Raw genomic sequence first — 16,973 nt, 5'->3', positions numbered from 1 at the left:
CAAATGACCTATTATCTTCCAGTCGATGCATTTTTCCATTAGTCCACATTAGAATTTTTCCACTTTACATCAGTGCATTCTAGTTACATTGTAGATTCCTTAAGTAAAATGTATCTACTTATATTAGTAGTAACCATATTTATTTTATTTGTGGTAGTATTTACCTCTGATTCTAATGATTTTTGTATCACAGTGCTTCTAAAATCACAGTCTCAGAGTCAGTTTGTATCTTTAGTGTCAATGATAAGTCTTAGCATCATTGATCTTTGAGGATCCACGAATATAGTATCTGGAATTAGTATGTGTAGTAAATTGCTTTTGATTTTTTCCTCTTGGAAAAGTGACCAGACCAATCTTCCTTTATGTTTCAAAAATTATTCATCTGAAACTTTCAAAGCCGTCTTGGCCCCTACTTATCTCTACTTACTCTTGTTTTCTTTACATTTAAAAAATGTTTTATTGTGATAAAATTCACATAACATAAAATAACCATTAACCATTTTAAAGTGTGCAATTTAGTGGCACTTAATACATTTACAGTGTTGTACAACCATCATCTGTTTCTAGTTCTAAGACATTTTCATCACCTCAGAAGGAAATCTCGTGGGCAGCCCAGGTGGCTCAGTGGTTTAGTGCCGCCTTCAGCCCAGGCCCTGATCCTGGAGACCCAGAATCGAATCTCACGTTGGGCTCCCTGAATGGAGCCTGCTTCTCCCTCTGCCTGTGTCTCTGCCTCTCTCTCTCTCTCCATGAATAAATAAATAAAATCTTTTTTTTTTTTTTTTTTTTTTTAAAGAGGGAAACTTGTATCCATTAAGCAGCTCCTCCCTCATTTCTCTCTTCTCTTAGCCCTGGCAATCACTAGGTTGTTTTCTATCTCTGTGGATTTGCCTATTTTGGAATCCCTATTTACTCCAGAAGGTAACCATGAAAAGCAGGATTGGCTTTGTGACCTGGCATAGGATGTACAGGCATGGCTATGGCACATTACAACATGTTTAATATATACCAAGATACTAGTAATCAGAATTGACCGTGAAACATGCCTGTTGTTGGCAGTTGTAGAATTAACTTGGAGTTTCTGACAATTAGTGGGTGCTTTATGTGAAATAAATAAACAAGCGAAGCTACTACCAAGCAAGGCTATGGAGAGGAAATGTTAGGAGCAAGGCACAGCTCAATGAGGTCCTCTGCTGTAGGATCTCAGCTTTAAGATGTTAGCTGAGATTGTGGTCTTATCTCAGGGTTTGGCTAAAGAAGGATCTGCCTCCAAGCCCACATGGTTGTCGGCAGAATTCAATTTCTTGTGGGTGATGGACTGAGGACTTTAGGTTTTTGTTGGCTGAAGGTGGTTCTTTGTTGTGTAGGCCTCCTGGTAGGGCAGCTCACCACATAGCAGCTAGCTTTAAGAAAGCTAACAACAAAGAAAGCCGGCTAGTAAGTTAGACATTAGTCTTATGCAACATAATCATAGAAGTGACATCCCATCACATTTACCATATTCTGTTGGTGAGAAGCAAATCATAGTTTCTGCCCACACTCAAATGGAGTTATCAGGACACTCAAGGACATGAGTGTTAGGAAGTGGGGATAATATGGAGTCATACTATTTATAAATGGGTCATTCAGGGCAGCCCTGGTGGCGCAGCCGTTTAGTGCTGCCTGCAGCCTGGGGTGTGATCCTGGGGACCAGGGATCGAGTCCCACGTCGGGCTCCCTGCGTGGAGCCTGCTTCTCCCTCTGCCTGTGTCTCTGCCTCTCTCTCTCTCTCTGAATAAATAAATAAATAAATAAATAAATAAATAAATAAATAAATCTTTTTTAAAAAATAAATGGGTCATTCAGTTACTTACATTTCTCTGCAGAGCTGGCTTATACCTACCCTCCCTTGAAGAGTAAATTAGGGAAAGAAACGAGCTCATTCTAAAGGACAATGTAGGCATGAGGGGAAGCGCTTTAAGAGTGTGCTGTGTATTTGCAGTGATGCATAGAAATCATCATGACTCACCATTTGTTTAGATCTTTCAAGGGAAACTGGAAAAAAGAATGACAGGCTCTGGAGAAGGTACTAAATGATGGTGATGCCTGGTGGGTTCAGCCTGAATGTCTGATTTGAGTCTTGAGACTTGAGGGAACAGAAGAATGGCTGCAATCACACAATAAGGCAATGTGGATAGATTCTCTGAAATCAGTGGCATTGTTTGCTAAAAATTTACCCTCCAAGGTCCAGTGTCAGCCAGACTTATTCGGAAGAAATCCTGAAACCATCTGAAGGACTCTATTTTGATGCAGAAAGAGTGAATTATACTTTACCTGGCAACATACTTTCTGTGAAACTTTTTTTTAATCTAAATGGTGTTACTCTGGGGGTGCCTGGGTGGTGCAGCTGGTTGAGCATCCAACTCTTGGTTTTGGCTCAGGTCGTGATCTCAGGGTCATGAGACTGAGCCCTGCATTGGACTCCATGCTCCCTCAACCTCTCCCTGCCCACACTCTCTCAAACGAATAAATAAATATATCTTTAAAAAATGGCATTTTTCTGCTTGATTAACAATACCATGTGTATGATTTTGCTCTGAATTACTTTTGAATCTTTAAAAAAATCAGTGACACATAGCACAGTATCACATATATGACAGGCACTAAATAAGAATTTGCTAAATTAATGACAGAATTAGAATATTTTGTACTCTCTGGTGGTAATTATAGGAAAGGAGTCTTTCAAACATTTTGAGTAATGGTTGACATTACTGGAATAATGTATTGTGTTTGTATTAAGAGTATGCTTGCCCCTTGACAATGTTGATGTCTTCTGCCCCAGCTGGGGAGTGTCATTTTTTACTTCCAATACTGTGAATACAGTGGTTGAATTTCAAGAGCAAAGATAGTGTGAATCACAAATGTCTTACAGCATTAGATACCCTTTGACAGCTACTACCTGCCCATTCTTTATTGGTGTTTTTAATTAGAGTTTTTGCTAAATTTTCATGCTTATGATACTATGTCAAACTAATCAGGAAGGAGCAGATAATAATTAAACATTTTGGGGAAAAGTAACGAATGTATAAATGTTATAAGTGGCAGTTTCTTTCATATAATAACTAATATTGTGCTGGAACTAAAGTAAAAAAATTTTTTAAAGTAAAATTTTAATGCCAATGTGTTAGGTGTTGGATCAACCTATTATTGATACTCTAAGTCTACCTAATTCTTACTTAGAAGTGTGTAGATTATCTGCACTGATCATTTACTCCCAGATTCGCTTTTGTTGCTAAGCTAGCTATTTCTAGGCTACTTCCTTGGACTGCTTCTTCCATTTGATATAAACTGAGGGTTACAAACTATTTTAAAAAATCATCTAAGAAAGTATCAGTAGAAAAACCAGCTAAATTCTAGCCAGGTGGAAAGTTTTTGTTCATTTTAGTGTTTACACAACTGCTTGCTTCTGTCAGTGTGTGTGATTGAGAGTTAACCGTGCAGCTTGACATGGGCATTGATTCTGCTTTCTTATTGATCAGGGGAGACATGAGCCGGGGAGGTTGTGATAGATGGATAGTACCAGAATGTTCCTGGCATAAAGCTCTGAGACTGTGTCCTTCTCCAACTCATTAAATCAAAGGAGAATACTAAAAATGATATGCCAGTCATGGCAAGCCTTTCTTAGGATACAGATAATCAGATTTTCTGCACATTTAGAAAGAACTATTACTTGACTACTGATCTTTAATAAAATGTTATTTTAAAAGAGCATGTAGATCATCTTTCCCATTTTTATCTTTAAAAACTCTTCCTTGGACTAAGGTTCCTGTCATGGGTTAAATTGTATCCTCCTCCCCCAAAAAGATATGTTGAAGTCTTAACTTCTGGGACCTGTTAATGCAACATTTGAAAATAGGGGCTTTGCAGATTTAATCCAGATGAGGTCTTTGGAAGAGCCTTAGTTCAATGTGACTGATGTTGCATTTCAAGAGGGAAGTTTGTACACAAACACACAAGGAGAATGCCAGTGGAGACAGAGACATAGACATGCAGGGAAGGAGCCATGTGAAGACTGAGGCAGAGATTGAAGGGATGCTGTTATAGCTAAGGAATATATGGGTCTACTAGAAACTGGAAGGGAGCATGACCCTTTCAACAACAACAACATTCATTCATTCATTTCAATTCCAGTGTGATCAACATACAGTGTTATATTAGTTTCAGGGGAACAATATAGTGATTCAGCAGTTCCATGTGTTACTCAGTGTTCATCAAGATTAGGTGTACTTTTTTTTAAATTCAATTTTTATTTATTTATTAAAAAGCCTTTATTTATTTATTTATTTGAGAGAGAGAGTGTGAGCAGGAGGAGGAGCAGAGGGAAAAGCAACAGGGAGTTAGAGGTGGGGCATGATTCCAGGACTCTGGGACCATGACCTGAGCTGAAGACAGATGCTTAACCAACTGATCCATGCAGGTGCCCCTACATTTTGTTTTTTAAGATTTTATTTACTTATTTGAAAGAAAGAGAGAGGAGAGGAAGCACAAGCAGGGGAAGGGGCAAAGGGAGAAGCAGGCTCCCTGCTGAGCAAGGAGCCCGATATGAGACTTGATCCCAGGACTCTGGGATCACGACCTGAGCCGAAGGCAGATGCTTAACTGACTGAGCCACCCAGGCACCTCAAGATTAAGTCTACTTTTAATCCTCAGCAACTATTCATCTCCACCTACCTCCTCTCGATAATCATCTGTTTATTCTCTACAGTCAAAAGTTAAGGCTCTCTTTTTTGCTCCCCGCCTTTTTGTTGTTGTTGCTGTTGTTTCTTAAATCCCACATATGAATGAAATAATTTGCTATTAGTGTTTCTTTGATTTATTTCCTTTAGCATTATACTCTCTAGATCCATCCATGTTGTTGCAAATGGCAAGATTTCATTCTTTTTATGGCTGAGTAATATTCCATTGTATATATATGCCACATCTTCTTTAGATTGCTATGACGAATGTCAGAGAAATTACTGCCTCTGCTCTCCTAGGACTTTTATGGTCTCACATTTAGGACCTTAATTTATTTTGAGTTTGTTTTTGGGTATGGTATAAGACAGTGGTCCAATTTCATTCTTTTGAATGTAGCTGTCTAGTTTTCCCAACACCATTTGTTGAAGAGACTCTTTTTCCCATTGCATATTCATATTCTTTCCTCCTTTGTTGAAGATTAATCAACCATATAGTTGTGAGTTGATTTCTGGGCTTTCTATTTTCTTTTGATCTATGTACCTATTTTTGTGCCAGTACCATACTGTTTTGATTACTACAGCTTTGTAATATAACTTGAAGTCTGGAATTGTGATACCTCCAGTTTTGTTTTTCTTTTTCAAGATTACTTTGGCTGTTTGAGGTCTTTTGTGGTTCCTACAAATTTTAGGATTATTTGTTACAGTTTTGTGAAAAACACTGTTAGTATGTTGATAGGGATTGTATTAAATCTATAGATTGCCTTGGGTAGTATAGATATATTAACAATATTTGTTCTCCATGAGCATGGAATGTCTCCCCATTTCTTTGTGTCTTAAATTTCTTTCATTAATGTTTGATAATTTTTGGAGTGTAGTTCTTTCTCTTCTTTGGTTAAGCTTATTCCTAGGTATTTTATTATTTTTGCTGCAATTGTAAATGGAATTCTTTTCTTAATTTCTCTTTCTGCTACTTCATTATTAGTGTATAGAAATGCAATGAATTCCTGTATATCGATTTTGTATCCTGAAACTTACTTACTGAAGTTTTATCAATTCTAGTAGTTTTTGAGCAGAGTTTAGGGTTTTAGATATATAGTATCAGATCATCTGCAAATAGTGAAAGCTTTACTTCTTCCTTATCAATTTGGATGCATTTCATTTCTTTTTCTTGTCTGATTGCTGTGGCTAGGACTTCCAGTACTATGTTGCATAAAAGTGGTAAGAGTGGTAATACATCCTTGTCTTATTCTTGACCTTAGGGGAAAAGCTCTCAGTTTTCTCCCATTAAGTATGATATTAGCTGTGGGGGAAAAGCTCTCAGTTTTCCCCCATTAAGTATGATATTAACTGTGGGTTTTTCCATATAAGGCCTTTATTGTGTTGAGGTGTGTTCCTTTTTAACCAACTTTATTGAGGGCTTTTATCATAAATAGATGTTGTACTTTGTCAAATGCTTTTTCTCCATCTATTGAAATGATCCTATGGTTTTTATCCTTTCTCTTATTGATGTGATGTATCACATTGATTGATATGAAAATATTGAACCACCCTTGCATCCTGGTGATAAATCCCACTTGGTTGTGGTGAATGATTTTTTTTTAATGTATTGCTGGATTCAATTTGCTAATATTTTGTTGAGGATTTTTACATCTATATTCACTGAAGGTATTGGCCTCTAGTTCTCTCTCTCTCTCTCTCTCTTTTTTGGTATCTCTATCTGATTTGGTATCAGGATAATGTTGGCCTCATAGAATGAATTTAGAAGTTTTTCTCCTATTTTTTGAAACACTGTAACAAGAATAGGTATTAACTCTTCTTTATGTGTTTGGTAGAATTCAGCTGGTCCTGGACTCTTGTTTGTTGGGAGTTTTTTGATTACTGATTCAATTCAATGCTGGTAATCAGTCTGTTAATGTTTTCTATTTCTTTCTCTTCAGTTTTGGTAGGTTATATGTTTCTAGGAATTTATCCATTTCTTCTAGGTTGTCCAGTTTGTTGACATATAATTTCTCATAACATCCTCTTATAATCATTTGCATTTCTGTGGTGGTTGTTATTTCTCCTTTTCTTTTTTTTTTTTTTTTAAATATTGTATTTATTTATTCGTGAGAGACAGAGAAAGAGAGAGAGAGAGAGGGAGAGAGAGAGAGAGGCACAGGCAGAGGGAGCAGCAGGCTCCATGCAGGGAGCCCGATGTGGGACTCAATCCCGGGTTTCCAGGATCACACCCTGGGCTGAAGGCAGCGCTAAACCGCTGAGCCACCCAGGCTGCCCTATTTCTCCTTTTCATTTATGATTTTGTTTATTTGAGTCTTCTCTCTCTCTTTCTCTCTCTGATTAGTCTGGCTAGGTTTATCAATTTTGTTGATCTTTTCAAAGAACCAGCTGCACCTGATTTCATCGATCTGTTCTATTGTTTGTTTGTTTGTTTGTTTTTTAGTTTCTATATAATTTATTTTTGCCCTAATCTTTATTATTTCCTTCTTTCTGGTAGTTTTGGGTTTTCTTTCTTCTTTTTCTAGCTCCTTAGGTATAAGGTTAGGTTGTCTATTTGAGATTTTTGTCTTGCTTTTTGAATGAGGCCTGTATTGCTATAACCTTCTTAGAACCACTTTTGGTGTCACCTAAAGATTTTGGATTGTTGTGTTTTTATTTTCATTTCTCTCCATGTAATTTTTTATTTCTTCTCTGATTTCTTGGTTGACCCATTCATTGTTTATTGACATGTTATTTAACCTCCATATGTTTGTGCTTTTTCCAGATTTTTTCCTGTGGTTATTTCTACCTTTCAACATCTTGATTTTTGATTTGTAACCTCTAGAACTGAGAGAATACATTTCTGTTGTTTGAAGCCACTTAGTTGGTGGTACTTTGTTACAGCAGCCCTAGGAAACTAACACATCTCCTCCTTGAACTTCTGCTTTCATCTTCTCTTTCCCTTCATAGGCAACTGCAAGTTGACTAGATTGTACCACCCCACCAAAACTGTTCTTGCTGGGAGACTTCCTAGGAAGACTAAGCCTGCAGAGCCTGGAGCCCACTTACCAGGATTCAAGTCCAGACTCTGCTCTCTGCTAGCTGTATGAAATTATTTTACCTTCCTGTGTCTTATTTTATGTTTATCAATACAATAAGCCTATCCCTAGGAACTGTTTTAAGGCTTAAAAGAATTAATACAGCTAAAGCATTTAGCATAGTTTCTGACACATAGCTAACACTTAATGTGTGTTTATTTCTATAAATATAATTCTCCATATATGTTGTCCCTTTCAGTTCTTATGTTGCCTGACTCTCTGCAGCGCTGGACTCTACTGGCCACTTTATCCTCCATGACTCCTTTGTTCCACTACCTTCTGTTTGTCTTCCTTGCCTCTGGCTGGTACTTTTATAAGCTTCTCCTAGGAAGGCATTATAGCTTAAGGATAGAGTTCAAGTGTTAGAATCTAACACATCTAGGCTCAGTTCTCAGCTTCACAATTATTAAAGTAAGTGACTCTGAGCAAGTTAACCTCTATGAGCCCCAGTGTTTTCTGGAAATAATGGGGATAATCTTACCTCCTTGGGTTTGTGTGAGGAGTATATGGGATAATATAATCAGAGGGGCCCATTGTAAGCTAGATTCTGACTTTCACCTTCACCTCTGGCTCATCCTCTGACTCCCTTGTTGAAAGCTGTAGCGTAAGGCTCTGCAGTTGGTGTCATTCATAGCTCTAGAGGGAGTCATTCCCTTAAAGTGAAATGTGATAAGGCAGCCTCCCTCCTCCTCCAACTTTTGTTGTATTGATAGATCTCTGGAATATATGTAAGGTGCTGAGAAAAGTCTTATCAGATTGAAAATTCAGTCATATTTCATGTTTTAATCTCATAACCTCTATATTCAGTGGTTACTAGGTCCCATGGTTTTGATTTCTCCTATAGCTCTTAGAAATACCTTCTTTTTGAAGGAACCAGACTATAGCTTTGGAAGGGATAGTAGGGGAATCAGGCATGATGTCTGAGGGGAATCCACAGTTTCAGTCCTATTTCAGAAAAGATTGATTCTAAGACAGCTAGTGAGTTTAGCTGAGCAGGGCAGAAATCCACAAGTGGTCCTGTGTGGTATTATACAGGGAAGGTTGTCACTAGTAGAAGGTGGGCTAGAAGTATAAGAATTGGATTCTGGCAGGTAGGGTGAAGGGTCAAGCCTTAGATGAGGGACTGGAGTAAACCAGGCAGGATTTCAGGGGCTGCTCCTCAGTGAGCTGGAACTCAGGGAAGTCTCTGGTCTTAGACTGAGCAACTGATCAGAATTAAGAATTTGGATCCTTTGGACTGAGCCGTTCAGGGCTAAGGAGAGGGCTGCAAGGGACTGTGGGCCAAGATACTCATGGAGGAACCTCACCAGGTGGGAGCCCAACATGGCATGTGCTATACATATTCTGTGCAAACCCCATGGCAGCCCAAATACCTTAGAGATACCTTTCTCTCTGCTATTGATTGCTCTGAAGAAGCAGTGGTCTTTTGCAGCTAGGGAAATATTTTGTAAATAATATTTTGACTCAGAAATGCCCCATGTAGTTGCTTTACTATACATCTCTTAATACAGATTCACTGGGCACAGTATAGGGATAATCTACAAGATCAATGCTGTAGTTGTCCAGTTATTCCTTGCTACCAATATCTGGATCTAAGACTCACACATGCTGCAGCATCCAGTGATCAAACCACAGTTTTGGAGGAACATCGGCTATGTAGGGGTAAAGATAGTTTCAAAATCTTTATATTCCTACTGGGCCTTCACCAGTGTTTGCTAATGGTAGTCGATTTAGCTGTTAGAATTAGGACCAAATTGCCTTCCACAAGTTCCACGGTGTTAGAATAAAGAGGCAGATTGGTGTAGTGAGGGTACAAAGCCAAGAACAAGCTATTCCCTGTTAGTGACAGTTATGAGGAGACAACAGCAAAGCTGACTCATTAATGCTGCTTTTACTACCCTGTTTAGGAGACTCTAGAGATGAATTACTCAGTCTTTTCAGTGTAGGCAAGACAACTAAGAGAGTGAGCAAAATATAGCTCAGGAAAAGTCAAAGTAAAGTTGAAATTGTGATCATATTGAATGACAGTCAAAAACTAATACGATGTAGATTAAAATGGACAGTAGTCCAATGGACTTAATGTAAAGACATTGAAAGCATTTTTCCTTTTTGCAGATTCTAGGACAGTTTTGTGTTTCAGTTGGTCTGTATCTCACTTTGTTTTCTGTGTATGGACAACATGGCTTAAAACTGTAAACAGCCTCTTGACAGATCCTGTTACTTACTTTTTCAATTGCTTGAAAACTGGAGCCGTGGTCACGAGGGAGTCAACCAGGCTCTTCAGAAATACCGGGGAACTCACACATAATGCAGCATCCAGGGTTTTATATTCTGTGCACATTGAAGGATGTTGCCTTTGGAAAAATGAAACAGAGTATAAAATTTTTCCTATGCATTAATAACTGCTGGCTCTGCTCAAAGCCCATAGACTGCAGCTGGTTATTAATTCCCCATAAATGCCATACACAGGGAGAGTTATTGCTTCAGAGCGTTTTCAGTGGCATATTTTTGGTGAGTGATGTGGTGTGAATTGGTATTTACGGGATACTTTTGAGATGATTAGTGTCCAAAGCATTAGTTGAGTCATTTCCAGTAGTCCATTTGGAGCCCTATCTGTAGGCGGCAGCTGAAGAGACATGTTGAATCTACATTCCCTAGACCTTGGGAATGCATACTTAATGGAAAAGACTGGCCATAAATGTTTACTTTAAAATTAGAGCTTGCTCTGTGATGAGATTTAGCATCCTTGCCAGGGCTTTTCTGAAATCTTGCCCTGCTGTCTAGGGTCTGGCAAAGGATTTGGCAAAGTGGCCTGGCATCTGGCATTCAGCAGGGCCACCTCGAGCACGACCTCCCAGACTTATATGTACCTTGGGAGACATGAAGCACCAGAAAGGCTATTAAGATGTTTTATGCAGCTTTTTCCTGTTCCCAAAGACTCTCACCCTTAAACTGTGTTAATGCAGCTCTCTTCTGATAATCCTTTGTATCCCACAGACCCTTCTCTTTGTGTCTCTAGGATGGGTTATATGCCTATGTGCTCTTTTTGCTTCTCTTGACATTACTCAGCACTTAAAGATTTCTGCTATAGGAATCGGTCCCCTCCTTCATGTGTCCTTAGGGCTTGTCCCAAAGACTCTCCCCAGTTCTCTTTCCATATGGCCAATGATATAGTATTCCTGTGCTTGCTTCTTTGATTTTACTTCTAATTTAACTTGTGAGCAAGGCTACAATGAAAAACAATGGTGGAAAAGAATTAACTTTCCTATCTTTCCATTCTGGGACAGTTATTAGTACTGTCTCGCTTTGCTGAAGAAGAATAAAGAAGCAGATTTGAACAAGAGAAAGCATAATAATCTATGGCATTCTGAAGCTCTGTGCATTTGAGTTTGTGGGTGTACTGTGATTGTTGTATATTGCTTGTTTAAACTTTCACATTATGCTGTTCCTTCAGAGCAATACAACCCTTATTTCTCTAGCAAGCTCTACTGTATAGTTCAAATTTGAGAGTGAGAATGGTCACATAGATGGTAGTACATGAATGACAACTGGGTTTTTGTACATTTGTTGCAGACTGTTAGAGCCGTTCCTTTAAAGATCATCTGGTTCAGGTAATATATTTTACCCTAGAGGACACTTAGGCCCTGAGAAGCTAAATAGCTTGGCCGGAGTTACAACCTGTGAAAATCCCAGATCTCTTGTCTCTCATCCAGTGTTTACAGTCGTCACATTTAACTGCTATGCTTATTTCATTCACCTGATCCCTGCCTCCATCAACACACACACACACACACACACACACACACACACACACACATGCACCCACACATGTACACATGGAATGTGGCATTTTTAATTTATTCATTTGAGAGACAGAGAGAGCACAAGCAGGGGAAGAGGCAGAGGGAGAGGGAGAAGCAGGCTCCCTGCTGAGCTGGGATTGACCTGGGGTTTGATCACAGGACCTGGAGAACCTGACCTGAGTCAAAGGCTTAACCATTTGAGCCACCCAGGCACTCTAGGATATGGCGTTTTAAAAAAAAGATTTGTTTATTTATTTTAGAGAGAGAGTGGGGGAAAGGGAGAGGGAGAGAATCCTTAAGGGGACTCCCTACTGAGCACAGAGCCTGATGGGGGGCTTGATCCTACTACCCTGAGATCATGACTCAAGCCAAAATCAAGAGTCCAGTGTGTAACCGACTGAGCCACCCAGGTGCCCTGGATATAGCATTTTAGAAAAGAGCACTGGCTTTAGAATCACTCAAACTTAGGTTTGAATTCTACTCAACAATAACCACTTATATATTTAGTTAATTTATCCTTCTAAGCTTTCTTTTCTCATGTGTAAATCAAAGATAATAAGATTTCTAATCTCTTAGGGTTGTTGTGAGGATTAATTAATTTTTTTTAAGATTTTATTTATTTATTCATGAGAGACAGAGAGAGAGAGGCAGAGACACAGGCTGAGGGAGAAGCCGGCTCCATGCAGGGAGCCCGACGCGGGACTCGATCCCGAGTCTCCAGGATCATGCCCTGGGCTGAAGGCGGTGCTAAACCGCTGGGCCACCGGGGCTGCTTGAGGATTAATTAATTTAATGTGTATGTAAGTTGTTTAACAAATTGGCACCTGATAAGTGCCCAATTACATGTCTATCTATCTGCTCAATAAAATCTTTAGCTGTATCTCCACCCATGTATACCAGGAACTTAGCTGAGTCAAGGAATTAATGCAAAATGATACTTATTATTAAAGTAGGAAAACATCAACCTTCTTATTATAACTTCTTTTTTTTTTTAAAGATTTTATTTATTTATTCATGAGAGATACAGAGAGAGGGGGGGTGGCAGAGACAAAGGCAGAGGGCGAGGCAGGCTCCATGCAGGGAGCCCGATGCGGGACTTGATCCCAGGGCTCCAGGATCACACCCTGGGCCGAAGGCAGGCGCCAAACAGCTGAGCCATCCAGGGATCCCCTATAACTTCTTATTATATATATTAATATATATTTCTTCTTAATATATATATTATATATATTTCTACAATTTCATTTAACTTCATTTTGGTTACATTTTATTGGTTATATACTAAGATTGGCTAGGATGAGGCTAGGTTGTTATAACAAAGAGACCCAAAAGTAATTCGGTGGTTTAACAAAGGGAGAAGGTTGTTTTTCTTTTTTTTTATTTTTTTATTTCTCACATAAAAATCCGAGGGAAGTATTCCAGATTAGAGGGTGGCTCTGCTTCAAGGGTGGTTCAGGGATGCAGGTTTTTTTAGAGTTGCTACTCTGCATCCACTAGGGTATGGTTCATATTGGGGTTGCAGTTGTGAGGGAGGGGAAGGCGAGTGTGAAGGAGTTTTGTTTGGACCCCAAAGTCACATGTCACTTCCACTGACATTTTCATAGGCAACAACGTGGTCCCAAGGTCATCTCTAACAGCAAAAGAATAGACAACTAGGACAGCGGGGTAGCATGTGCCCAGCTATGGGTCTATTGCTGCAGAAGAAGAGGAGAATGGACTTTGGTGGGCAATTAGCAGACTTTGCCTTAGAGCCCAATTCCAGAAAGCCAGTACTGGTGAGGAGGTGTGGCATGGTAGAAGAAAAAGTTAGGCAGGAGCCTGTTTTCTCTAGTTCTTCCAGGGACTTGCATTGTGGCCTTGACCAAAGAACCTATGTCCTTGCACCTGTGTTTCCTGGGACCATTCCTAGAGGGACAATTCCCTCTAGTCATGTGAAGCCTTCTCTGACCATCCTGCCTCAAACGTTCTCTTTCTCTTCCTAAGGCTTCTCTCTTCATTGTGCAGCTCATGGCATACAACTCATACAACTTTATTTGTTATATTAAAGCCTGTCATAGGGGTCACCTGGGTAGTGCAGTCTGATAAATGTCCAACTCTTGGTGTTGGCTCAGGTTGATCTCAGGATGGTGAGATTGAGTTCTGAGTCAGGCACCACACTGAGCGCAGAGTCTGTTTGAGATTCACTATCCCTCTACGCCCCTCCACCCCCCCACTCTGTGCGTACACTCTCTCTCTCAAATAAATAAATAAATCTTAAAAAAAAGAAAAACAAACCTCACAGCACTTTGCAGGTATCCAAAGATCAAAAAAAATCTTTATGGGTCAGTTGATAAATATGAATCACTTGGAGCTCATTGGAGAAAGAGACTATGGATATGAAGGTACTGCAGAATGATTTTCTTTGGAAATGGAGCAGAGCTGAGAGAATAACCTCTAAGGTCTTTTTTGAGCTCACATTTTATGATTCTATGACTCAGCAGCTCTTGAGTTGGGAGGAATCCCATCTTAGTTCCCTCTAGTGACATTCCCTCTAAAAGATTTTTATCATCAAGTTGGACTTGATGACCGTTTCCATCTCTAGTGTCTTCTGCAAGGTCAATTTAATACATATTAAGCTTTAGAAAAAAAATATTCTTACCTGTACGGATACAGCTATATTTAAAAATCCTTTAGCATTCTAGGTAAGGGTCTGAGTGCTCACAGGATATAACGTGCAGGGACGTATAGTTTGCTGAGCTTTTGAATCACATTTTGTACATTTAAATCCTAAAACAAATCCCTCAGAGGTTCACTTTAAAAACAATGTATTAAGCCTTAATTCTATAAAAATTGGAGTCTCTAACTTTGAGGTCATCGTCCATAAACATTGTCCCTGGTGGGGCCAAATAATGTAAAAAGCAGTACTTGTCTAAATTTCATCAAGTGCTTGAATCCTCTGGGGAATCTGATCAAAATGCAGATTCTGATTCATAGTTGTGTGATTGCATCTGAGACTGCATTTCTAACAAGCTCCCAGGTATTCCCTGATGCAGCTGGTCCATGGACCGAGGTTTGAACAGTGAAGTAAGGAATATTACCTGTTAACATGGCACTTTAAAGATGCTCTGCTACTGGTTAATTAAATATGAGGTAATTATGTTGCCTCACATTAAAGTTATTTGCATATATGATCCCTTTTAGACTATAAGATTCTGGGGTGCTTGGGTGGTTCAGTCGGTTGAGCATCTGACTTGATTTTGGCTGAGGTCATGATCTCAGAGACATGAGATTGAGCCCCACCTGGGGCTCTGATCAGCATGGAGTCTGCTTGTCCTTCTCCCTCTGCTCCTCCCAGCACTTACAGGCTCTCTCTCTTTTTCAAAGAAATAAATAAAATCTTTAAAAAAAGACTCTAAGATTGTGAAACCTAGAAAAGAGCTTGTTTATTTCACCTCACTTTCTCCTATGAATTTAGCATAATTTCATGTACCTCATAAGTCTTTAAAACTATTTTTTAAAGATATTTTTATTATTTGAAAGAAAGAGTGAGCATGAATGCGGAGGGGAGAGGCAGAGGGAGAAGCAGACTGAGCGGGGATCTTGATATGGAAGTTGATCGTAGGACCGATGAGATCATGACCTGAGCCAAAGGCAGCTGCTTAACTGACTGAGCCACCCAGGCTTCCCTACAACTATTTGTTTAATGAATGATTGAAAAATTTAACTGAATTCTTATTTTGTTCTAAGAAGCAAGTAAAGGATGCATATATCGGCTTGACTTGGGACATATTTTGTTGCTGTCTCTATCAGAATTAATAAATGAGAGGAAACATGGCTTCTTAAGGAGTCAAACTGGAAATATTTTTCCTTATGCTTTAGTTTCTCTCTGTAGTGAAGAACACTGATACATACATTAGTGTGTGGCTTGGGCAGTCCTTAGGACTCCAGATAGTCACAGCAGCCATTCATATTAAAGGCACTTAGCCGGGCAGCCCCTGTGGCGCAGTGGTTTAGCGCCGCCTGCAGCCCAGGGCGTGATCCTGGAGACCCTGGATCGAGTCCCACGTCAGGCTCTCTGTATGATGCCTGCTCCTCCCTCTGCCTGTGTCTCTGCCTCTCTCTCTCTCTCTCTCTCTCTCTCTCTGTCTTTATGAATAAATAAATTAAAAAAATCTTAAAGGCACATAGCCTTCTATTGCTTTTTCCATTTTGACATGGGAGCACAGTCTGTGCCTTTCTTGAAATCCAGGTCCAAGGGAAAGGGTGCCTCTACTGTCTGACCCAGGACAGGTGGGAAATAATAAGTGTTTTTGGTTGTCCTGGACCAAATCAGATGAAATGAAAGGACTTAAATGGTGAGGCATGAAAATTATATTTTAATCTTAATTTTCAATGTGATATTTTTGTGCTCAAACCATCACAAAAATTTCTTTCTTTTTTTTAATCACAAAAATTTCTATGTAATACTGCAGACCTTGGTAATCTTACTGGCAAATGAAGCTCCCACATAATTGCTGTACAACAAACAAACAAACAAACAGTCTTTGCATTTTATATAGTCAGGAAGCCATATAGATATGACCTTATAGGTAGCTGACTCTTCATTTCACATTCAAGATGATTTCAAAGCTTTTCATATCACTCAGTTGGTCAAGATAGAAATGGAGAGGAGTGGTAAGTGGCCTGAAATAATGTCATAGAATCTATGGACCACTCACTTCCTTATGAGAAGTGAAATGGCTTATATGATCATGCCAAATGTACTTAGCTGCATCCTCCACTTCACAGGTAAGAGTCACAGCTTGGCTTTGCCATCACTCACGTTCTTTACCAGAACATGAGCCCTGGCCAAGATTCAGTGTCTTGGTTTTCTTACCTGTAAAATGAGGATTTGTAGGATATACACTCCTTGAGAGGCATCAAGTCACAACCTTAATTTCTCAGCATCCTAACTCCAAGAAGCCAAATCTCTGTGGCTCTTTAGAGTTTACAGTCTAGCAAATGATAGCATATGCTAGATTTATAAATACTGAATGGCATAGGAAAGTGAAAGACATTACATAAAGACACATGCATGACTGTCACAAGAGGATGGTGATGCAACTTGATGTGACCCGCAGCACGTATAGACATTCTTTCCTAACCAAAGTAATAGAAACTTAAGTGAGAATCCTGCAGTGCTAGAAACACTCCATCATGCTTCCAGACACTCTGACTGTCTTTATGACACCTACATTTTAGTAAGGGGAAGGGGACAGACATTAATCAATCAATTATCAGCCTTTAAATGACAATTATGATAAGTACCTTGAAGGAGAAGAGTAGGTGGCCAGAGATCATATAGTAGGGGCACTGACCTGAGGGGGTCAGAGAAGGCTTTCCCAGGCAATGTATTTGTGAAC

General features: G+C 39.4%; 1 protein-coding gene across 7 annotated transcripts in view; it reads left to right on the top strand.

The window, feature by feature from the left end:
- Positions 1-16,973, top strand: part of ARMH4 (armadillo like helical domain containing 4) — a 163,020-nt gene that overhangs the window by 114,102 nt on the left and 31,945 nt on the right. The window contains exon 7 of one of the 7 annotated variants that reach the window (XM_077909434.1): positions 7,662-7,795. The exons of the other annotated variants lie outside the window; for them this stretch is intronic. Within the exon in view, the coding sequence (XP_077765560.1) occupies positions 7,662-7,795 (134 nt within the window). The remainder of the gene's footprint in view (positions 1-7,661; positions 7,796-16,973) is intronic. 7 annotated transcript variants of the gene reach the window in all.

This window comes from Canis aureus, chromosome 9 (genome assembly GCF_053574225.1).
Source record: "Canis aureus isolate CA01 chromosome 9, VMU_Caureus_v.1.0, whole genome shotgun sequence".
Classification (NCBI taxonomy): Eukaryota; Metazoa; Chordata; class Mammalia; order Carnivora; family Canidae; genus Canis; species Canis aureus.
Note: the sequence above shows the minus strand (reverse complement) of the source record. Positions and strands in the feature narration are given on the sequence as shown.